The sequence below is a fragment of the Oncorhynchus tshawytscha genome, linkage group LG05 (genome assembly GCF_018296145.1).
Source record: "Oncorhynchus tshawytscha isolate Ot180627B linkage group LG05, Otsh_v2.0, whole genome shotgun sequence".
Taxonomy (NCBI): Eukaryota; Metazoa; Chordata; class Actinopteri; order Salmoniformes; family Salmonidae; genus Oncorhynchus; species Oncorhynchus tshawytscha.
The window spans coordinates 46,471,028-46,496,389 of record NC_056433.1 but is presented as its reverse complement, the minus strand read 5'-3'; the positions used below and the strand labels follow the sequence as shown (position 1 = coordinate 46,496,389).

Genomic DNA, 25,362 nt, shown 5'->3' with positions numbered 1-25,362 from the left:
TATTTCTATGTTATCTGTCCTTCCTTCTCCCTCTCTCCTCCTTCTCCCCCTCTCTGTGTGTGCGTGCATGTGTCAGGTATCAGGTGTGGACCTCCAGAATGCCAGCCATGAGGATGCAGTCCAGGCCATCAAGGCAGCTCCCAGTCCCGTGGTCTTCATCGTCCAGAGCCTCACTGCCACGCCGCGGGTAAACACACCACACACACACACACACACGTCTATGTGCACCCACATAGGTACGCACGCACACACAGGAGCACAACCCGAATATGTCCCTCTGATGCTCAGTTGGTTGTCTTTTGGAAAGGCAGAGGTACCCATGCCCCCTTTGCCTTAGAGAATTGGTTTGGTGGCGCTCACAAAGTTTCCTCTCCCTCTCTTGTAGGTTATACTTTCTGGCAGAATGTCTGGTAGTTGGTTTGTTATTTCGGGCTGGTGCTTGGTGTCTGTTATCTAAGCATGAATGGAGTTTGACTCTCTTTCTTTGTGCCTGTGTGTATGCGTGTTTGTGTGTGTGTGTGTGCGCACCTATGTCTGCATGTCTTTCTCTTTCCAGCCTGTCTCGCTAACTGCGCCCAGTTACAACAAACACAAGGCAAAGAGGAGAGTCATGCCGGTAAGCAGCCCCCACTTTCTGACAAAGTTTTTCTGGTGGTGGAAATGTGGCGGGCTTGGTTATAACTTCTGAAGTAGGTTTTATAACACATTTCCATTTAAGTTGTCTGTCCCTTTATGTTACCAGGACATAGAAACCCTAAACTCTGTTGTTTGTGTGTGTGTGAGACCCATTTCTGGAATTACAATTATTATAATTTTTTACTGTTGATGTCTTTGCTTTAGCAACAGTGGCCTTGTCATTCATGCTAATAAAGTTTGAGGTCGAGAGGAGGAGGAGGAGAGTTTCGACACTGCGACGCAGCTTCAGGAAATGCCTGATCTCAATCGAGAGCCAATCAAGTCTCATCACTCTATAAGTGCCCGAGTGAGACGAGCTTGATTACGACACTGTCAGCCGGCAATGAATTGAAACCTTAATCATTTGGCATTAACAGACCCAGCTTTGATTTCTATTAGCGTCACGTCCGCCTCTGGAGGACGAAGGACTGTTAAACACAACGAGGAAGGCGTTTTAATTATATCCAGATACTCTGATTACGTTCTTTACTCCTGTGTCCCAAGTCCAACTGTGGACTACCGTGTGTATCTCCCTCTGGATAATGTGGGAGGAGGGGAAGCGTATGCGACTGATGGGGACCGACGCTGCCAGTGAGCGACGTTAGGGAATTGACCCCATTTTAGAGGTCTGAGAATGTAGACGAGGAGCACTTTCACATTTCAGCACATGTACTGCACAGTTACATTTCCCAAACACTTTATTGCGATAGGGAGATGCTCCAGTGCTGTCGGGTAGATTTCATCCTCCTTCCCTAATCCCCTCACTCCTGGAGGCGCAGGCCCTCTTCTTTATTTATTTTTTTCTTCTCCAAGGCTGCTCTTTGACATTTCCAAGGACCGGGTCACCTTTCATCTTGGGTGAACACTTCCTCAAGCAGAGAGGTAGACATTCAAGTCACCTGTACGGTTCCGATTCAGTGTAGATGAATGGTAGGAGGTGAGGAAGAAAGCTACTTTAGACTCTGTCGGGGATGGATCCCTTTGATCCTGACAGCCGTAACACCGGTTCTATGAACTAAGTTGTGCAGTTAGTTGGCTACTTTTAAAAAATAAACGAAATCCACAGCAGGCAGCTTTTTAATTGGGTGGCGGGCTGGTTCTGGCCCGCGGGGCAGTAGTTGTCCCATGTCTACCCTAGCCCCACACCTGTGATTCATATCTTTGGTGTTTCTGAGAAGCATGGTGTCTTTTTTTTTCTTCTAATCTGCAGAACGCAGCAGTAGGAGGCGCCCCTCCCCCGATGCGACTCCCTCCGCCCTACCGGCCACCCAGTCAGCTGACAGAGGAGCAGGACGAGGAGCTGGAAGAGGCCAAAGGTCAGTCTTTGCTCTCTCGGCCAATCGTAAACTGTTGCCTCTGACCAGTTGTCAGCTGTGTTCTTGGGTACGTCCAATGAAAACTTTGCCTTGGTGTGTATATAAGCCTTAAAGGGATAGTTCACCTAAACTACAGCATTACTTGAATATTTATTGGATCTTGGAAAGTCATTTGAGCAATTGGTTAAACTATCCTTTTAAGTGAAAGTCAATCAACTGTCCCTGTCTGGCTCTGAGCTCCACTCTATTGCCCTGGTCCCTTCAGACTTCAGACCCTCCATTAGGGGTGTTGACTGGAGTTCAGCTAGCCTGGATTCCCACAAGGTAAACGATGGTGAAACAGAGCATTATAGTTGGATTCCAGGCTAGAGTTCCAGCACCCATACAATGCCGAAGTGCTTTAAGCCCCCGGTGTAAAAACACTACACAAACCCAATCTATACTTACAATGTGTTCCCTATTCACCACCTCCACCGATTTCCCAACAATCAACAAAGTCAGTGAAGCTGCAACTCGTAGGGAATGGAGGTGAGCTCATTGCTGTGTTTTCGTTCCAACGCTTCACCTCCCCTAAGCTATTATAGTGGGTGGCTTACGCCTGTCTGTCCAGTGTGCCCCGAAGGGTTGCCTCTTTCAACTGCTCCTCCACATGGGAGAGCGGACGCACAAATACCACACACACACACACACACAGGTTATGAAAGCTTTTCCTTCTGACAACTTGTGGGGCGGGATGAGGTAAACGTTGGAGTCGTCTCCACCGCAATCAACGCTACATTAATTCAGTAGATGTTACAGTGATGGTTGAAATGGAATTGTTAGGAATGACTGGTACATTTTAAGACTTTCTTGAATTATATATTTTTTTGCCAGACACACACACACACCGTTTGTTTGCATGTAATGGGGGAATTTTCAGTCGCCTCTGCTACTATCGTTGCTGCTTTAGTTCTGTAAATGTTAGCTCAATCTTTTAAAAGGCATTGTAAAGACTGGTACAACGATGGAGTGGTGTGTGTGTGTGTGTGTGTGTGTGTGTGTGTGTGTGTGTGTGTGTGTGTGTGTGTGTGTGGGACAATGGACATTGGCAAACACTGATCCTAGATCAAGACCATGGGCGGTAAATGGAAGGGCTGCGCTGGGGGCGAATGTCACGGCATACTGATTCCAGACCTGGGTTCAAATACTATTCGAAAACGTTGAATTACTTTGATCATTCGCTCGAATCTGCCTTACTCCAGGGGTTTGCCGTTTTGTGACTATGCTGTTGGCCCGTTAAGCCAGGTAAGGTCCATTGAGCACAGATAAAGCCATTTGAAATGATTTTGAATAGTGTTTGAACCCCGTTGTCATGTGGAAATGACTCAGTGGAAATCCTCAACAAAGACGAGCCTGTTTGGCAACGTTAATACTACTGTACGTGGAGTGGTTCTGAATGAATGCTGTGACGTAATCCCAAGAAATACACAGAAACGTGTCTGTATAGGCTACGAGGTAGCACTCAACATCTAGTGTAGTCAAATCTAGGCCTAGAGGTACTCAATAGCTTGGCCAGAAAGTTTGTGGCACAACGTTTTGCTACTGTATGCCAGAATGAATATGACCATGTCCATGTGTATTGAATATGACCCATGTGTATTCATTAGAGCGCACAGTAGCAATACTTTTGCACATTGTTTTTCTTTCTTATTGGACATAGAAGTCTCCCCTGGTGTCCCAGGTCTCAATCCCTGATAGAAGGGCTCATGTCAAATGTAGTACATTATGTAGGGAATAGGTTGACATTTTGGGACATTCATTTGGTTTTTATGTTGATCTAATAAAGATTTTATGAATTTGTCACGGTGGTCAGCTGTAATCATGCAATAATCACTAGGACACAACGTACATTAGCATAATGCCTGTTGTTCTATGCATGAATAATTTGTTTGGCCGGCTAGATAATTGCTATCAGGGACAGGCACTTCAAATAGGCATATACATCTTTTTAAAAGTCCTCTGTATAGCTCTAAAATTGTTGTAAAATTTCATTGAATTCTACAAAGTGGGCGAGACCCAAGAACCACACAGTCCATTCTCCCTTGTGATGTATGTCCTTGAGTTATAGGTTCTGGGATGCTAAAGTATTTTGGACTGAACTTGTGTGTGTGTGTGTGTGTGTGTGTGTGTGTGTGTGTGTGCGCACTCTGAATCAATGTGTGCAGCGTTACAGTAAATGAATGCCACCATCTGGACCACGGTTCTGGTTGGAAAGAACACTGCGGGGAAGACGATTCACTAGTGGCCAGGCAATGGAGGAGGGAGAGAGAAATTTGTGTTGCAGCCAGAGCTGGCATTTATCCCAGCCTGGCAACATGTCTTCTAGCCGGATGAATAATTGAGGAGGCAGCCAGTGCAGTTTGGGTCCTGGATGCTGTTTGACTGAAACATATCAGACAATATACCGCAGATATGATGCAAAAATATTTGTTTACTGTTCTATTAATGTTGGTAACCAGTTTATAATAGCAATAACCCTTAGGGGTTTGTGGTATATGGCCAATATATCCCCAGCTAAGGGCTGCGTCCAGGCACTCTGCGTTGCGTCGTACAAAAGAACAACCCTTAGCTATGGCCATATACCACACCCCTTCTGGCCTTATTGCTTAAATATACCACACCCCCTCGGGCCTTATTGATTAAATATACCACACCGCTAGCGTCCCACCTGGCCAACATCCAGTGGAATTGCAGAGCGTCAAATTCAAACACAGAAATACTCATTCTAAAAATTCATAAAACATACAAGTGTTATAAATAATAATAATAATCTCGGTGTCAGATTTCAAAAAGGCTTTATGGCGAAAGCATACCATGCGATTATCTGAGAACAGCGTCCAGCAGACAAATCATTACAAACAGTAACCAGCAAAGTAGAAGTTACACAAGTCAGAAATAGAGAAAATTAATCACTTACATTTGATCTTCATATGGTTGCACTCAGAAGACATTCATTTACTTAATAAATGTTTGATTTGTTCGATAGTCTCTTTTTATCCAAAAACCTCAGCTTTGTTCAGTAATGCACAGGCTCAAATGCAGTCACGAAGCTCGTAAAAACATGTCAAACAATGTTTATAATCAATCCTAAGGTTTGTTTTTAGCCTAAATAATCGATAATATTTCAACCGGACAATAACGTTGTCTATTTAAACAAGAAAGGCGAGCTCTCGTTCTCGTGCATGAAAAATCTCTAGGCCACTGTAGTGTCCACTCATTCAGACTGGTCTTACTCCCTCATTTTTCAGAATAGAAGCCTGAAACGATTTCTAAAGACTGTTGACATCTTGAGGAAGGCATAGGAAGTGCAATTTGAGTCCTAAGTCAATGGATACTGTAAAGGTAATAGAAAGATAAAAATAAATCCTACTTCCTGGATGGATCTTTATCAGGTTTTCGCCTGCCAAATCAGTTCTGTTATACTCAGACATTTATTTGAACAGTTTTGGAAACTTTAGTGTTTTATATATATATTGCTCAAAAAAAATAAAGGGAACACTAAAATAACACATCTATAACATCTCCTACCCTAGAGAAGTTAAATATACCACACCCCCCGGGCTTTACTGTAACCTATAGGCTACAGAATATGCATACTATGCATGTACTGTGCATTTGGACTTTATTCAGACCCCTTGACCTAGTCCACATTTTGTTACAGCCTTGTTCTAAAATGGATAAAATAGTTTTCTCACGCAATAACTTACAGTGACGAAGCACAAACAGGTTTTTAGAAATGTTAACAAATGTATTACAAATAAATAAAACATTTTACCTAAGTATTCAGACCCTTTACTCAGTACTTAGTTGAAGCACCTTTTGGCAGCAATTACACCCTCGAATCTTCTTGGGCATGACGCTACAAGCTTGGTACACCAGTATTTTGGGAGTCTCCCATTCTTATCTGCAGATCCTCTCAAGCTTTGTCAGGTTGGAAGGGGAGTGTCGCTGCACAGCTATTTCCAGGTCTCTCCAGAGGTGTTTGATTGGGTTTAAGTCAGGGCTTTGGCTGAGCCACTCAAGGACATTCGGATCAAGGATGTCTCTGTACTTTTCTCCATTCAATTTTCTCTCGATCCTGATGAGTCTCCCACAGCATAATGCTGCCACCACAATATTTCACCGGTGGGATGATGTCAGGTTTCCTCCAGACATGACGATTGGCATTCAGGCCAAAGAGTTCAATCTTGGTTTCATCAGACCAGAGAATCTAGTTTCCCATGGTCTGGGAGTCCTTTAAGTGCTTTTTGGTAAACTCCAAGCGGGCTGTCATGTGCCTTTTTACTGAGGAGTGGCTACCGGGCCTGATTAGTGGAGTCCTGCAGAAATGGTTGTCCTTTTGGAATCTTCTCCCATCTCCACAGAGCACCTCAAGAGCTCTTGTCAGTGACCATTGGGTTCTTGGTCACCTCCCTTACCAAGGCCCTTCTCCCCTGATTTCTCAGTTTGGCCCGGCGACCAGATCTAGGAAGAGTCTTGGTGGTTCCAAACTTGTACCATTTAAGAATGATGGAGGCCACTGTGTTCTTGGACCTTCGATGCTGCAAAAATGTTTTGGTACCCTTCCCCAGATCTATTCCTCGACACAATCCTGTCTCGGAGCTCTACGGACAATTCTTTCGACCACATGGCTTGGTTGTTGCTCAGACATTGTTAGAATTGCGTAAATTTGAATCTGGTTTCAGGATAAATATAACAATGAGTCACCAATTGTATACTATGTATTTTTTATTCGCTAAGTAATAAATGGCAAATGCAACTTTCGTATATACGGGCTCACTGTAATACCACGCAGGGCAGAACAGAGAACTGACAAGATGTATGTAAACAGTGTTCTTATACTGTGATAGGCCAACAGACGGGTTGGGACAATGTCTATCGCAGTAGAGGCTGGGCGTGGTTTAAACTTGCCCGGCCTATCGCAGGCGCTCAGGCGGGTTCCCACTTCTTGGAGTCCTCCCTCCGTTGATGTATAGATTTTTACTGTTCTGGTATCGCAGCCTAGTTATAACAGTTGCTCAGTTCCTGCTATTGTGTTGTTCAGTATTTTTCCATCTCAGTTAAACCTCGTGATGACCACCCCTCCCTATCACAACTTTGTAAGATACAGCAAGTCACACCATGTGCTCAATATTGTTACATACAAACACAAGGACAAAGCATCTGCTGGGCTGTTATCTACAGTTTTGCAACATGCAGGTCACACCATGTTGCTCAGTTCTTGTCACACACAAACAGGCAAGTAGCAAGCAGTTGTTTAATCTCATAATGATGCTCCAGTGCACAAATGCAGACACCTCACACAACCAACATCAGATAATATTTAATCATATATATGCTAATGGCTATAATGTAAAATACAGGATCCCACAACATGCACTGTCAACTGTGGGACATTACATGTCCAATCAATTGAATTCACCACAGGTGGACTCATATCAAATTGTAGAAACATCTCAAGGATGATCAATGTCAAGTCTCATGGTAAAGGGTCTGAATACTTATGTAAATGTATTTCTGTTTTATTTTTAATACATTTGCAAAAAATGAATTAAAAACAGATTTCACTTTGTCGTTATGGGGTATGGTGTGGAGATCGATGAAGGGAAAAAACAATTTAATCAAATTTAGAGTAAGGCTGTCATGTAAACAAGTGGAACAAGTCAATAAGTCTGAATACTTTCCAAATGCACACTTGTTGCGTGAACTGTTTATTCACACACACTCAAACTGATACACACATTGCTCAAATGCAAACTGTACGTACACTATTCTATATGAGAAATTCAGAGCCACAGGGCTTTGCTCAGACATTGGAGAACTCAGAATAGCGACAAGTATCTCACCAAACAGTACTACTGTAATAAATAAGACCTCAGATCTTTTCTGTCCTGGTGTGTTTGGAGATTCTTTTGTTTGATAAATGGCCTTGCCCCCAGTGAAGCCATTGTCCTTGGAGAAGATAACAGTTGGGATCGCACTGTAGTGTGGAGTCACTGTACTGTAGTCTTGCAAAACCAGAAAGCATGTTTGAGTTGGTACGCAATTGAGTTTGTTTCATACTGCGAAATTGGTGTCTGATTGTTGTGCATGTATGCTTGCTTGCGTGTGTGTGTGTCAGTGGTGTAAAAGTACCCATTTGTCATACTTGAGTAAAAGTGAAGACAGCTTAATTGAACATTTCTCAAGGAAAAGTTCACACTGCAAAATACTACTTGAGTGAGGGTATTCGGTTTTAAATATTCTTAAGTATCAAAAGTAAATGTAATTGCTAAAATATACTTTAGTATCAAAATAATTAATCATTTTTAAATTCCCTATAATTTTAAATTCCCGACCAGGGATGTTCTCTTGATAAGTGTGTGAATTGGATTATTTTCTGTCCTGCTAAGCATACAAAATGTAACTAGTACTTTTTTGGGTGTGAGGGAAAATATATTGAGTAAAAAGTACATTTTCTTTAGGAATGTAGTAAAGTAAAAGTTGTCAAATATAAATAGTTAACTACAGATCCCCCAAATACTTAAACTACACACAGCAGTGGTGAAAAGTACTTAACATATTGGTGTGTGGGTGTGCGCGTGTCACATGTAACTAGTCATGTTTGCGGTGGCTCATTGTTCGTTTCCTTAAGTCTCGCTGGTTTACAATGTGTCCCCAATGTGCCCCCAATGTGCAAGAGGACAATGTATAGTACAGCTTCTGTTTTTTTGATTGATTCGACTGTCATTGCATAGGAAAAATCAATAAATTACACATGGCAGAGGCTATAGAAGTCACTGCAAGGCAAAACAAACACTGGTCTCGCACCCTGTCGTTTTGTCGCTGTGAGAGCGAAGAAGTACGTTGACTAGATGCTGAGGGCTGTAGTGTGTCTCTTTGTGTTATCATTATTCTAACAGCAGTGTCCGTCAGAGGCTTGAGTGCTTATCTATGTACCTCCATTGTTTCTTATACGTGTGTGCACGTTCCTGACTTCAGTCATGTGCGGAGATGGCGCAAGGGGGATTCCCAGGTAGGTGAGTGTGAGACACTTGGTAGTTTAGGCTTCCTTTTCAGAGGAAGTAGACTGTTAGTGATTCAGCAACACCACTCTGCCAGTTTTTTGATCTTGCGAGGGGCTACCGTCCACACCATACACTACCGCACCACGCTCGCGCCTGTCCACTAGCTAGTAGCTACATTTCCCTTTCACATGTATGCAAACGAGTCACCTTTCGGGGCGAAATTCGCCGTTCTGAATCCAAAGTAGGTGCCCTAGGTGATTCGTGTTGATCCGATGAGGAAAGTTTGGGCGAGGGCTGTATCCAAGGCTAAGCCAATCGTTCACATAACAGAATGCAGCAAGCGCCTGAAGAGAGACGAGACTCAACCGATTTGCTAGTTACAGCATCAGCGCGCGCTCTGGAAAGACAGCGGGAGAGTGGAAAGGCAGTTTGCCAGTTACAACAGCGCGTCCCCTGAACGATAACGAAGAGGTAGGTGAGACGCCTGACCACGGAGACCAGGGTGAGGTGATGAAGCGTACTTCATAAAAAAACAACCGGCATTTGGATAGTTCGAGGTGAGGGAAGTGTGGTGGAACAAGAATGGTTAGAATTGTTAAGTATCTTGCTACAGTAGCTGGATCGAATTCTCAGTTAGCTAGCCAGAGAAATATTTAAGCAACATTTGCAAATTTAGCTGATCATATAGAGTTTATGGTGTGAAGATTTGCTGGCTCTAATAAAGTCAGACCCCTAGCTAGCTAACGTTAGTAACCTAACCAATTTTCTATAGTATTAGATGGTAATGTTCCTGTTCCTCTAGTTATAATGCGTTTATTTGCTTACTGGACCCTGCCAATCTGTGTGAAATGTTAACTAGCTGATGAACTAACTACAATCTGTGAACTAACAGTAGTGTTTTCTGTCTACAGTATGTGGTTACTTTTCAGAATGAGAATTAGGTGAAAATGAGGCCTTACTTGTTAAACAAGTGGATTCAGGGATCAAGTGTAGCTGTAGCTGGGCCTGGTTTAAGCTGGATGCCACTATAGAGGTGAAAGGAACCCCCCACACTTTCCCTCTTTCTCACTTTTTCAATACAGTGGATAAAAAGAGGTATGCCAGGAGTACTCTCTGCCTGAAAGAGATCCATTTTGCCAACAAAGGGTCTCATGCTCTGCTGGCACATTGTAGAACAAAGTCCACAGGCAGAAAGTGTACAATGTAATAATGTGCAGTGCAGCCCAAAGATATTGCTTTTGTTGTGTTGAATTTGACAGTAACACTGAGTAAGGGGGGGATTCTTTTTGCACACATATGTAGCCTTGTGTACTTGACGATGTCTACTATAGTGGCCACTAAAATAGAGCAACAATAGAATGCCTGTTTGTTTCATTATATTTCTTCATTAAGATGTTTTTTTCCTAAGTGCAATATTTAGATGTGGTGAGGTCACAAGCGTTCTATTATAAAGGCTGTCATGGCTAACTGCAATATTAGTGTATTGTTTTTTCTCAAGACTTGAGTGTCATTTAGTAATGTCTAGGCAACAAATAACATTCGATTGCTTCCTTTACATTTTTTTAGCTGCGAGTTAGGTTCACATGATCCACTTTTTATTTTAAAAACAGACTGATCATGTAGATCATATTCTTTGTTATTTAATTAGTTAAAACCTGCATTTCCCCCTAACAGGGATGTTTTTTGTTTTTTTTGCATGTTCCAGTGCCAAATAAAATAGTGTCACCATTTTGGACCCTCATCAGTTTGTGTCCCTGCTCTCAGCTCCGACGAGTGACTCTAGTCATGTGGCTGTGTGTGTCTTTCATCACAACACCCTACCTAGCATTAAATGCATGAACGCTGCCCCAAACGTCATATTGAGTGTGAGACAACGGAACGTTAATACCACCACAGTGGTATGTAATCACACAACTGTCTATGGGGTTTGAATCCTAGCATCCACATCATTCTCCCATTGGCATCAATGCATGACTAAGTGAAAATCTAACTTAAGTAGAAGTTAGGGTTCAGCCCTTTATGAATATAGCCTGGCCTATACTATAACAATTATACGTTATTATAAATGGATCCCACCTGTCATAGTATGATGGGTGATTGATAGTGATGTTAACTCCCTGTCCATATGTGATGTGAGCTGAGTGATTGATAATTGCTGCGACGGGTGGCGGAAGGAGGAATGGATTTCTTGTTGCTCTCTAATTACGCTGGCCACTCACTTTGTGTGTGTGCGTGTGGTTCTCTCTGTGTGTGTATGCCACTCAGTGTGTGAGTGTGTTGTGTTCCTGGACTGTGTGTGTGTGTGTGTGTGTGTGTGTGTGTGTGTGTGTGTGTGTGTGTGTGTGTGTGTTAAGGATTGAAGTGGGTCAAGAGCCAGCTATACCCCAATCATTGTCACAATGACTGGTACTAAGGCCCAGCCTGTCTTATCTGTATGTCTGTCTGTCAAAAAGCCTGTTAGTCTGTCTGTGTCTGAGTGTGTCTGTGTACCTAGTCCTTCTTTGTCTGTCTGAGAGACAGTCTGTCTGCGTAGTCGCTCACTGCAGGGGAGGGGTACCTAAATGACAATTTGCTGCAGTCACAGCCCGTCTGTCTCTCCGCTGCTGCAGTCACAGCCCGCCTGTCTCTCCGCTGCTGCAGTCACAGCCAGTCTCTGTCTCTCCGCTGCTGCAGTCACAGCCCGCCTGTCTCTCCGCTGCTGCAGTCATAGCCCGCCTGTCTCCGCTGCTGCAGTCATAGCCCGCCTGTCTCTCCGCTGCTGCAGTCACAGCCAGTCGCTGTCTCTCCGCTGCTGCAGTCCTGCTCTGTGGCTCACATAGTGCTTTTTGGACTTGTTGGAATTCTAGGGTACTGGAGAACTCTAAACGATAGCAGTTCAGTTACTAGAGCCCTGGTGACGGGCTATAAGACAGAGCAGGAAAAGTATTGGCTTTAACATGAGACATGACTGTTTCAGTCCCAAATGGCACCACATTCACGTCATACTGTCGTTCGCTACTTTTCTATCAGGCTCCTATCAAAAGTAGTGAACTATATAGAGAATAGGCTGCCATTTGGGGCCGGCCCACTGAGTTGTCGTTCATTCACGTCCTGATACTTGACAATATCTGATGTTTCCTCTGGTGTAGTGTGAAATGGTGGTTTCTATGTTGATTTTGAGGTGAACTGTCCCTTTAGCTGGTGTTTGGTGTGGGTACCTAGGGTGGTGACGGGAGCTCAGCTTTCTCTGGGTGTGGGGATGTGTGTGTGTGAAGGGTAGGTCAGCCTGTGTTTTGTCAAGCTCTAGGTAGGAAAATTGATGTGATGTCTGAAGAGCTGTTGCTGTTCTCAATGTTGCTTATGAACTAGTCAATGTGCATAGCTTAAGAAAACACTTTTCAGAGTCAGTCTTTAGAATGTTTTTTTCCCTCCCTTTAGTTGGATAAGAGTTTCAAGAACCAACTGGATCTGAGCCATGTTTGGTAGGGCTGGGAATTGGCAGGGACCTTAACATTTGATATTATCACGATACTTAGGTTCGGATATGTATTGCGACTCACACGATTGTATATGTGTTTCGATTCGAGGCTTCGATTTTTGTGATTTCAGGCACAGCCGACTAGCGCTAGCTAACGCTACCTACAGTAGTTATTTTCATGTTTATGAATCGATACTCAAATCAATATAATATCGTCCATAAATAAAATTGTGATATTTAACTATCAATGGGTTATTTTTCTCCCCCCATCATGAATGCTTGGAGGAATAATGGAAATTCTATAACTGCTCATTTGAAAACCAAGGCATAAAGCCTTCGTCAGTGTGTTGGCCTTACTGAGACAGACCCGACTAGAGCATGATTGCGGTTTGTCTCTTTGTTTGTCCTGAGCCGTGATGCATGTTTCTGACATATTTAGCCCCACGTCGTCTTCAGTCTCCTTTAGTTCTGCCTTAATTAACAACAAGTAGGCCTAACGAGCAAGCAAGCAGCCACAGAGAAATAGTCACTGTGGAGCAATGGCGTTCTCCCTCTCAACCCTCTAGTCTTTTCTGTTCTCTTTCTGTTACCCTTCGGGCTGTCACTTCTGGTCATCCTTCTCCCTTCCTCTCTTCTGTCTCTCTCCCCCTCTTTCTTTCTCCCTTGTTTTTTTATTCTATATCCCCCCTCTCCTCCTTACCCCCCTTCCATTACACATGCTACCTCTCCCCTGAGTCCGGTGGTGACAAGACAGTGGAGTCCCCTCTCTCTCTTAACACCCCCCCCGTTCCTCCTTCCTTCCTCTGCGTGTTGGTTTGTGTCTAGAGAGCCGTTTAATGGACTGTTCCGCAGCTGGGAGCTGAATATCAGCATCTATCTGGCTGGGGCCGATAGCCTGAACCCCCGCGCCTCCTCTGTATATTTAAGACCCAAACTAATCGCCTCTGCATTTTACAGACCGCGTCGCATTTATAGAAGGCAAGAAGACCCTGTTTGCAGCTCTCGATCCTAACACTGTTGGGTTGAGTGTATTAGGTTTCTCTCATAGAAGGCTTAACAAACAAGGGCTAAGCCCATATTTGACATAGCAATTTTGAAAACAGCAACATGCACTATTAACTTTAAATAAAACACTAGTGATGTTTTTGTTGACACATCTTAAGAGCTGGAGGGCTAGTGACCTTTTAATCCCTCTTTTTTAAAATTTAAGACCAGTTATTAAGCAACGATTTAGACCTGTTATTAGCCTTGCTAAGGAAGTTAGCGAGCAGCAAAGGAAAAGGCTTTAATCTGTGTCTTTCTCTCTGTCTTTGCAGGGGGGCGTATTGGCTGACGGTTGTCTGTTGCCGGGCGGCTAAGGGTGGGGCCAGGGATGTAACCTAACCAATAGAACGTCTGTACTAACATGAGAGAGTGGGGAAAATGCCCGCCTTATCCTGTCTCTGTGCACTGTGTGTTATTTCCCCTTTTGTAGCCTGTGGCTGGTTGAATTTCTTCTCTAATAAAGTGTTTCTCAATACATTCCTGGGGCACCCCAAGGCTTTGTACTGTGTACACTTTATTTGAATCTAGGGCATGGCAATGAGTTGAATAAGGTGTGATATTGCTGGGCTAGAACAAGGTGCACCACGTGGGAACTCCTGACTCCCGAGGGGATTAAGGCTTGAACTTTCTCTCCCCTTTCAGCTTGACTTTCGCCACAGTGAAGTTAAAATACTTTCAGGAGTTTTCTGCCTGGTTTTGGTGTTGTGACTGTATGTGGCAGGGTCTACAGGAAATCACGGAGTACAATAAGAAAACCATCCACAATAGTGCCAACATCGTGGCCCGCGAACATGGACTGCACCCTTCTCCGTGGCCGCCGTGAATAAACATTGTTACAGGAATTAAATTCCTCTGTTTTAACACCCAATTAAAATTAAACACTCTGTCAATTCATAAGAATTTGTAAGACTCTTATTTGTATAAAATGGACAGAGACCAGTCTTTAAAATCAACCAGCAGCGTTTATTCTCGAGAGTACTGCCCATGATACATTTTACCACAGGTTATAAACTGAAAATGACGTCATTAGTTTTCTAACTGTCCCGTCTCTTCTTGACACTGGTACAAAGGCTGTATAGTTCTCAAGCCTTCCCACATCGTCTATCCTTACTAAGATAATTTACGATCAGAGCCAAGGTCTGCCTGTGTAGATAAGCCTTCTAACCAGTCTGGCTATAAGTTCATTCATTTCTACCAAGGAACAGACAGTCATTGTTCTAATTCTTGATCATATTTACACACATTATATTCAGTACTAGGATTCTAAAGAAAATTCATACATATACAGTAATATAATAGTATTCTGATTAGTCAGTCCTGATTTGAAATGTAAACATAATTAGTCATTATTGATAAATTCCCTTAACAAACATTTAAACGTGTTAACCCTCGCAGGGCTGCAGGCCCAGACGGCATCCCTAGCCGCGTCCTCAGAGCATGCGCAGACCAGCTGGCTGGAGTGTTAACGGACATATTCAATCGCTCCCTATCCCAGTCTGCTGTCCCACATGCTTCAAGATGGCCACCATTGTTCCTGTTCCCAAGAAGGTGAAGATAACTGAACTAAATGACTACCGCCCCGTTAGCACTCACTTCTGAAGTGCTTTGAGAGACTAGTCATGGATCATATCACCTCCACCTTACCGGTCACCCTAGACCCACTTCAGTTTACATACCGCCACAATTTTTTTGAAAAGCTCTGTTTACATATGAATCATAATGTTAATATATTATAACATGAATGAAAATGACATATATATGGATGTTGCCAAAAAAAAAAGATTGGTAAATGTTGAATTAATATGGAAATGACTAAAAGTAACTCCACTACATGTACCTGTTATTCTTCGCCATCACACTGCCCTATCCCATCTGGACAAGAGGAATACCTATCCAAGAATGCTGTTCATTGACTACAGCTCAGCATTCAAAAACAAGGTACCCTCTAAGCTCATCATTAAGCTGGAGGCCCTGGGTCTCAACCCCGCCCTGTGCAATTGGGTCCTGAACTTTCTGACAGGCCGCCCCCCAGGTGGTGAAGGTAGGAAATAACATCTCCACTTAGCTGACCCTAAACACTGGGGCCCCACAAGGGTGCATGCTCCGCCCCCTCCTGTATTCCTGGCCATGCACGCCTCCAACTCAATCATCAAGTTTGCGGACTACACAACAGTAGGCTTGATTACCAACCATGATGAGACAGCCAGCCTACAGGAAGGAGGTGAGGGCACTGGGAGTGTGGTGTCAGGAAAACAACCTCTCACTCAACGTCAACTAAACCCCCCCCTAACCACATCGAAGGGACAGCCGTGGAGAAGGTGGAAAGTTTTAAGTTCCTCGGCGTACACATCACAGACCAACTGAAGTGGTCCACTCACACAGACAGTGTGGTGAAGAAGGCGCAACAGCATCTCTTCAACCTCAGGAGGCTGAAGAAATTTGGCTTGCACCTGCATTGCTTGCTGTTTGGGGTTTTAGGCTGGGTTTCTGTACAGCACTTTGAGATAGCCCTTCGTACATCAGCTGATATATAAATACATTTGATTTGGCTTGTCACCCAAAACCCTTAAGAACTTTTACAGATGCACAATCGAGAGCATCCTGTCGGGCTGTATATCAGCCTGGTACGGCAACTGCACGCCCTCAACCGCAAGGCTCTCCAGAGAGTGGTGCAGACTGCACAACGCATCACCGGGGGCAAACTACCTGCCCTCCATGGGATCTACAGCATCAATTTATTAAATGGATCACTAGTCACTTTAAATAATGTCACTTTAATGTTTACACATCTTACATTACTCATATATGTATATACTGTATTTTATACTATCTATTGCACCTTGCCAATGCTGCTCGGCCATCGCTCATCCATATATTTATGTTCTCAGTCACCCCTTTTAGATTTGTCTATTAGGTGGTTGTTGGGTAATTGTGAGATTACTTATTAGATATTACTGCACTGTCGGAAGTAGAAGCACAAGCATTTCACTACACTCGCATTAACATCTGCTAATCATGTGTATGTGACCAATAAAATTTAATTTGGTTTTGATTTTATATTCTTTCTGAATATTCTTCTAGCTGAATCAAACACAGGCTGTATCTTCAGTGGCTTACTTCCCTTCGAGTACCATCTGGTCTACTCTGTTTCCCCAGTGGCGAGATGTAGACATTGTCATGAATATTATAAACGTTTTGTATTGGCTCTTGTCAAGGACTACTTTTGTTTCAATGGTTTTTCATGAACCACCTGTGTAGGCTTATAGGTTATCTTTAGCACACTCCTCCAACCCTGATGTCCTTTGCCGTGTCTGAATCCTGGCTTCGGAAGGCCACCAAAAATTCTGAGATTTCCATCCCCAACTACAACATTTTCCATCAAGATAGAACTGCCCAAGGGGAAGGAGTTGCAATCTACTGCATAGAGGTCCTGCAAAGTTCTGTCATACTTTCCAGGTCTATGCCCAAACAGTTCGCACTTCTAATTTAAAAAATGAATTTCTCCAGAAATAAGTCTCTCACTGTTGCCGCCTGTTTATAGACCCCCCTCAGCTCCAAGCTGTGCCCTGGACACCATATGTGAATTTATTGCCCCCATCTATCTTCAGAGTTTGTTCTGTTAGGTGACCTAAACTGGGATATGCCTAACACTCCGAGCAATTCTACAATCTAAACTAGATGCCCTCAATCTCACACAAATTATCAAGGAACCCACCAGCTACAACCCTAAATCTGTAAACATGGGCACCTTCATAGATATTATCCTGACCAACTTGCCCTCCATACACCTCTGCTGTTTTCAATCAGGATCTCAGCGACCACTGCCTCATTGCCTGCATCCGCTATGGGTCTTCGGTCAAACACTCCATAAAACACTTATGCGAGCAGGCCTTTCTAATGGACCTGGCCCGGATGTCCTGGAAGGATATTGACCTCATCCCAGCAGTAGAGGATTCCTGGTCATTATTTAAAAGTTATTTCCTCACCCTATTAAATAAGCATTCCCCTTTCAAAAAATGTAGAACTAAGAACAGATATAGCCCTCGGTTCACTCCAGACCTGACTGCCCTTGACCAGCACAAAAACATCCTGTGGCGGACCGCGCTAGCATCGAATAGGATCCGTGATATGCAACTTTTCAGGGAAGTCAGGAACCAATACACAGTCAGTCAGGAAAGCAAAGGCTAGCATTTTCAAACAGAAATTTGCATCCTGTAGCTCAAACTCCAAAAAGTTTTGGGACACTGTAAAGTCCATGGGGAATAAGAGCACCTCCTCCCAGCTGCCCACTGCACTGAGGCTAGGAAACACTGTCACCACCAATAAATCCACAGTAATTGACAATTTTCAAGAAACATTTCTCTATATCTGGCCATGCTTTCCTCCTGGCTACCCCAACCCCGGCCAACCGTTCCGCACAACCCGCAGCTACTTGCCCAAGCCTCGCCAGCTTCTCCTTCACCCAAATCCAGATAGCAGATGTTCTGAAAGAGCTGCAAAACCTGGACCCGTACAAATCAGCTGGACTAGACAATCTTTCTAAAATTATCTGCCGCCAATGTTGCAACCCCTATTACCAGTCTGTTCAACATCTCTTTCGTATCGTCCGAGATTCCTAAAGATTGGAAAGCTGCCGAGGTCGTCCCCCTCTTCAAAGGGGAGACACACTAGACCCAAACTGTTACAGACCTATATCCATCCTGCCCTGCCTTTTCTAAAGTTAACAAACAGATCACTGACCATTTAGAATCCCACCGTACCTTCTCCGCTGTGCAATCCGGTTTCCGAGCTGGTCACGGGTGCACCTCAGCCACGCTCAAGATCCTAAACGATATCATAACCACCATCGATAAAAGACAGTACTGTGCAGCTGTCTTCATTGACCTGTCAAACACTGTATTCTTATCATTAGACTCAACAGCCTCGGTTTCTCTAATGACTGCCTCGCCTGGTTCACCAACTACTTCTCAGATGGAGTTCAGTGTGTCAAATCGGAGGGCCTGTTGTCCGGACCTCTGGCAGTCTATTGGGGTACCACAGCGTTAAATTCTCGGGCCAACTCTTTTCTCTGAATATATCATCGATGTCGCTCTTGCTGAGGGTGATTCCTTGATCCACCTCTACGCAGACGACACCATTCTGTATACATGTGGCCCTTCTTTGGACACTGTGTTAACAAACCTCCAAACGAGCTTCAATGCCATACAACACTCCTTCCATGGCCTCCAACTGCTCTTAAATGCTTGTAAAACTAAATGCATGCTCTTCAACCGAACGCTGCCCGCCCGACGAGCATCACTACTTTGGACGGTTCTGACTTAGAATATGTGGACAATTACAAATACCTAGGTGTCTGATTAGACTGTAAACTCTCCTTCCAGACTCATATTAAGCATCTCCAATCCAAAATTAAATATGGAATTGGCTTTCTATTTCGCAAACAAAGCCTCCTCCACTCACGCTGCCAAAAATACCCTCGTAAAACTCACCATGCTGCCTGCCGATCCTCGACTTCGGCAATGTCATTTACAAATTAGCCTCCCAACACTACGCAGCAAATTGGATGCAGTCCATCACAGTACCATCCGTTTTGTCACCAAAGCCCCATATACCACCCACCACTGCGACCTGTATGCTCTTGTCGGCTGGCCCTCGCTACATATTCGTCGCCAGACCCACTGGCTCCAGGTCATCTATAAGTCTTTGCAAGGTAAAGCTCTACCTTATCTCAGCTCACTGGTCACCATAACAACACCCAGCAGTAGCACGTGCTCCAGCAGGTATATTTCACTGGTCATCCCCAAAGCCAACACCTACTTTGGCCGCCTTTCCTTCCAGTTCTCTGCTGCCAAGGACTGGAACGAATTGCAAAAATTGCTGAAGTTGGAGACCTATCACTAAATTTAAGCAACAGCTATCTGAGCAGCTTACCGATCTCTGCAGCTGTTTACTTTTTTGCTCTTTTGCACACCAGTTGTTCTACTTGCACATCATCTCGGCCACGTCGCAGTTGTAAATGAGAACTTGTTCTCAACTAGCCTACCTGGTTAAATAAAGGTGTGTTTTTTATTTATTTTTAATGAATGCATTTACAGGAATTTCTGCATTTAGCCTACAAAGGCTGTTGTAAGGATCTATTTTTTATTTAACTAGGCAAGTCAGTTAAGAACAAATTCTTAATTACAATGACTGCTTACCCTGGCCAAACCTTAACCCGGACTCTCAATCATGGCCGTTTGTGATACAGCCTGGAATTGAACCAGGGTCTGTAGTGATGTTTCTAGCACTGAGATGCAGCGCCTTAGACCGCTGAGCCACTCGGGAGGCCGAATAACACTTCTCAGAATGTTTTTTTTTAATGGCTCTATAAATGTATTCAGTATTTAACGGGCCTTTTAAGGTCTTGATCATTCCGGCTTGTTCACATGGCCACCCAGTCAACAATACAAGGATCGACCGGGATTATATCTACCTCGGTGTTCCACAATTGCTTGTATCGGTGCCCTGTTGATGCAAATGCATTGATTCCAGACTCCATTTTAAAATGATTGACCTCCGCTAAGGTGAGATTCAACAACAGTGTCCTTGTGAACAAGCTCCCTTTTTACCTTCCCCTCCCACCCTCTTCCTGTTGAGATGTCCTCCATTTGTTATGTCGCATTGCCATGACAATCAGTCACGATGACCTCTGTTGCTGAAGCAGTTCTCTGCTCTCCTGACATATTGCTATCTCACCATATTTGTCATAGCCATTTACTTGATGTCCATTTGTGCAATAAATCATACTCGTTGTTCCTTGATGTGGGGCATTTCTTTAGAGCAATCTAACGTCTTGTCATTAACCCTTAAACCCAGAGACAGTTCTCCTTGCATGAACTTTAAGCAGTGATTAGCACTGCCCAAGGAGAGACCAAACGACACTTTTATGGAGAGAGAAAAAAAGTTTGAGCAATGCATTATAAAATGTGTTGTTTGCAACACAATGCCCAAAGTATCTTATGCCATTTGAACATTTTCAATTGACAATACTTGCCAAAAAAATGATTTATAAAAACAATGTGTATATACTTCGGTGTCTCTGGACACCTTATGAGCTTTTTGCATGCATTTGATTTCAGAAACCCAACCCTGGTCTAAACCGTGTGGTGAAAATAGCTAAAGGGGTCAACAGACATATTTTGGTCAAGGGTGCATTGTAGGCCTCGCAAAACTAAAAAATTAAGCGCTGCTCTACATACGTTTTATTCAGACGTTACTTCGGAGACCTGCCGCACTCTACTCTCTCCACGAGTGGCCACGGATGCAGCTTGGTTGACTTTTTGAGTGGCAGTCATCTCTCGACATGCTTTTCCACTCGTGCCGAGCAGTGTCAGGAGGAGGAGAGTGGGATGGGAAGGGAGAAGAGTGACTGAGAAGAATACTGTATAGCTGCCCGTCTGTCAATATTGAAGGCAGTCAGACTCCCCAGTCGTTCTCATGCAGGCTCACTGTCACTCAAGTTCACCCAGCGGGATACTAGAATAAACCCACAATACCAGGGCAAATGTTCTGCGAAGGGAGGAGATGCTCGGACCAGGGCCTTGATGCACCCTTCTACCTCTATGCTATTGACAACTGTACACCCAGGTTGCATTGGTAGTACTGTGTGTGTGCGGTGTGTGTCTGTGTGTGCTTGTGAATGCGTGTTAACGCTTGTCCAGTCATTACACTGCAGTGTAAATGGGAGTTGACGGCAGAGCTGCAGTATGTGCCAGGCTTGGTTGATTGGCCTGGCAGTGCCCGCTACCCTGGGTGGACTGGCAGCCGGCTCTCATCCATCAACCTGGCTGGCAGGGTGCCGGTTCTTATTTGTCTGTGCCCTGGCACCTGGCTGTGATCAGTGCCAGCCTCACCCACGTAATGCCAGACTGATGGGCACAGCCTACCTCACCCTACCTTAGGCCCTGCATATAGTACCCATGGGCATGGGCACACACACACTGTATGACAGACACACGTTATGACATAGATACACGCACACACACCCACACATTAGACACTTACACATTAGACAAGCACACACAACCCCTATAACTGACACACATACACACACACACACACCCTACCGGTAAGCCTGAAAGACCGCAGCTTATCACTGCGTTACGCTCATTTCACTTTGTTCTCACCCCTTGTACAAACAAATTCAGGACACACACTTACAGATGCAAATATTGAAGCACACACAAACTCTCCCCAACACACACAGTACTAGGGATGTGCATGAGTACTCGTATGGACATCAAAACCCGATCTTTAACCAGAGATAAAAAAATAAAAATAACAATCTTTAAATACTCTACTGATTGGTGGAATGTATCTTTGGCTGCCCGAACGGCCAAGTGAAATGTTGTCTCAAAGTTGTTTTTTCTTTCTTGAAGACTGTTAATTTGCTTTGACTCTAGTGTTCCATTTGTATATGTGCCATTGCGGGGAACAACAAAAAAGAAACCAAACTAAGCATCGCACAGTTCTTCCCCCAGAATTCCCTTTCCCCTCCGTGTCTGTCACTCTATTGTGTTCTGACCGCTTTCTCTACGCCTATAAAAATGCTTCTACGTTCCTTGACAAATGATGACAGTTTTAACACATAAATGCCCATTATTATTTTTAAATTGGTTGTTCATCATTGGTAGACAACCATTTTAAGGTCTTGCCATTAGATTTTCAAGTAGATTTAAGTAAAAACTGTAACTCGGCCACTCAGGAACATTCACTGTCTTCTTGATAAGCAACTCCAGTGTCAATTTGGCCTTGTGTTTTAGGTTTTGTCCTGCTGAAAGGTGAATTCATCTCCCAGTGTCTGGTGGAAAGCAGACTGAACCAGGTTTTTCCACTAGGATTCTGCCTGTGCTTCGCTCCATAAGGCTTGTTCTTTATCCTGAAACTCCCCAGTCCTTAACAATTACAAGCATAACCATAACATGATGCAGCCACCATTATGCTTGGAGAGTGGTACTCGGTAATGTGTTGTATTGGATTTGCCCCAAACATAACACTTTGTACAGGATGCTTTTTTTCCTTTGCCATATTCTTTTAAGTATTACTTTAGTGTCTTGTTGCAAACAGGCACTATTTTGGACTATTTTTATTCTGTACAGGCGTCCTTTTCACTCTGTCATCTAGGTTAGTATTATGGAGTAACTACAATGTTGTTGATCCATCCACAGCCATTAAACTGTAACTGTATTAAAGTCACCATTGGCCTCATGGTGAAATCCCTGAGTGGTTTACTTCCTCTCCAGCAACTGTTAGGAAGGACGTCTGTATCTTTGTAGTGACTGGGTGTATTGATACACCATCCAAAGTGTAATTAATAACTTCACCATGCTCAAAGGGATATTCAGTGTCTGTTTTTTTGTTTTTACCCATCTACCAATAGTTGCCCTTCTTTGTGAGGCATTGGAAAATACCTCCCTGGTCTTTGTGGTTGAATTTGTGTTTGAAATGCACTACTCGACTGAGGGACCTTACAGAGATGAGGTAGTCATTGAAAACTCAATGTTGATAAACTATTGCACACGGTGAGTCCATGCAACTTACTGTGTGACTGGTTAAGCACATTTTTACTCCTGAATTTATTTGGCCTTACCATAACAAAGGGATTGAATTCTTATTGACTCGAGACTATTCAGCTTTTTATTTTTGTAAAAATGTTGAAAAACATATTTCCATATTTCCACATATTTTATGTGGTATTGTGTGTAGGCCAGTGCCCAAAAAAATCAAAATGTAATCCATTTAATATTCAGGCTGTAACACAATCAAATGTGGAAAAAGTAGGGGTGTGAATACTTTCTGAAGGCCCTGTATGTGTTCCAACAAACGAGCTGCGGTTTTGCGATAATTGCATCCCGTCTTCTATTTTCCACTTAGGCCTCTTTGAGAACTGCAAGTGCCATTTAGTGCCCCCCCCCCCCAAAGAATAGACAGGTTCCACACTGAAAATGTGCAAAAACATTCATTTTGATATAGATGGAGCGTATTTTCATCCATCATAAAGCCTAGGCCTGTTCACTGACCAGATGTCGTGGACGTAATTCATCACCATATGTGGAATTGTTCATTCATTTTGAAAATTCCAAAGAACAGGCAGAATAAACTAAATCAAACGTTTCTATTTGAAAAGGGAACCGATTTTTGCTTTGAAAGAATTTCTTCAGGGTTACAACTCCCCAAATTGAGCCCTGTTTCAAATTATCACAGTTTGAGAATAACAGTTCCAGATGTGACATGTGAATCACTTCGCACGGGCAAATGTTCTATTATATTACGCTTTTTTTTCTTTTTCACACATATAAAAAAAATGAAATTAGGTGTGCCTTGACTGTGATAAGGGCTTGGGAAATAAGAGCGTCACCAAGGATTTACTCTGATTTTCTCAGTTTGTTGTTTTCGCCCACAACCCTTCCCTGATGCTCTGGCCCTGTTTCTGCCGGTTCAATTGTTTTCACCAGCAGTGAGAGCTGCAACACTGCCTCTTCTTTCTAACTCTATCCTTGATCTGAGGCTTTGTTCCAAATGTCATCCCTGTAGTGCATTACTATTGACCTGGGCCATAGGGTGTCCCATAGGGCTCTGGTCAAACAGTGCACTACTTAGTGACTGGAGTGGCTTTTGGGATGCAGACAGGGTTGTCTGAAAGCATGTCCCAGGAAGGGAGAAAAGTTCTGGGTGTGTAACTGAATAAACCGGGACACAACAATCAGGTCAAGGCTGGCGCTCTGCTGCTGTGTAGAATCCTCCCAGACACAGACACCACCGACTGGGTTTAAAATAGAACCCCTGCCAGCACACATTTAATCCAACTTCTTCCATTTCTTCAAAACGCACACGAATGCATTCACACGTACGACCAGTCGGCCATACACACACACACACACACACCTGAAGGTTAAAGCCATCATCACGTCTTGTCTACAGGTGGATGGAAACCTGCAAAGTTTTATAGGAGCTCGAGACGAGGGCGACCATGTTCGCCGGCGCCATCTTGCTGAGACGCCACATGCCCTTTTTTAGCGACTCAGGATTTCCAGCCAGCTGTCAGGCCTCAGTGTCAAATCCAGAGCAGACGCCCCAGATGCATTGGGGATAAGAGGAGAAGGAACATAGCATGGCTTCCTGCGGGGCCAACACATGGAATGGAGAAAGTGAAACCCTTAAACGAATACTTGCCCTCAAACTCAATGTCAAATCATTTTTATTCTTTCTCTTTCCTGTTCTCCTTCTTCTGAAGAGCCCCTCAACTTTCAATTCAAAATCTTTTATCCTTCCTCCCCCCACACTCCTTTTATCCATGACTCAAATAGTCCCCCGCTTTCATGTGCAGTTATGTCTACCTCCTTTCTGTATTCTTTTGTCTGTCATTTATGACTACAATGACATTTTGTCACAGCTTGTATGGTGAAGTGGGTTAGTGTGATGGAGCGGAACAGGCTTTTGGAGTCATATGATAGTGTTCCTCTTAACTGATTATCGGACATAACTGCCTGTCGAGTGACTGAGGCTGCAGTGTTCTGTAGACACACACAAACACACACGAGTATACTGTCTCAACCTTTTAAATATTTAATTCAGTTAGGCATATACTGTATGTCATTCTAAGCACACACTTACCCCATTCCGTAGTGATTCAATTGTCCTTGTAATAGGTCTCCTCTCTTCTCCCCATCCTACCTCAGTCATCCATCCCTCCTTCTCCATCTTACCTTCCTGCTTCTCTTCATCTTCTCCCCTTCTCTCGCTCGCTTGTTTCCTTTCCTCTCCCACTTTGTTATTGAATGTCCTC

At 43.7% G+C, this 25,362-nt stretch overlaps 1 protein-coding gene across 9 annotated transcripts in view; it reads left to right on the top strand.

Annotated features, from left to right (window-relative positions):
• The window catches only part of patj (PATJ crumbs cell polarity complex component), a 220,670-nt gene that overhangs the window by 115,221 nt on the left and 80,087 nt on the right, over positions 1 to 25,362 (top strand). For 8 of the 9 annotated variants that reach the window (XM_042321981.1, XM_042321982.1, XM_042321979.1 and 5 more), the window contains exons 27-29: positions 77 to 187; positions 557 to 616; positions 1,886 to 1,991. In XM_042321981.1, coding sequence (XP_042177915.1) covers positions 77 to 187; positions 557 to 616; positions 1,886 to 1,991 — 277 coding nt within the window. The remainder of the gene's footprint in view (positions 1 to 76; positions 188 to 556; positions 617 to 1,885; positions 1,992 to 25,362) is intronic. The other variant, XM_042321983.1, reaches the window with a different exon arrangement.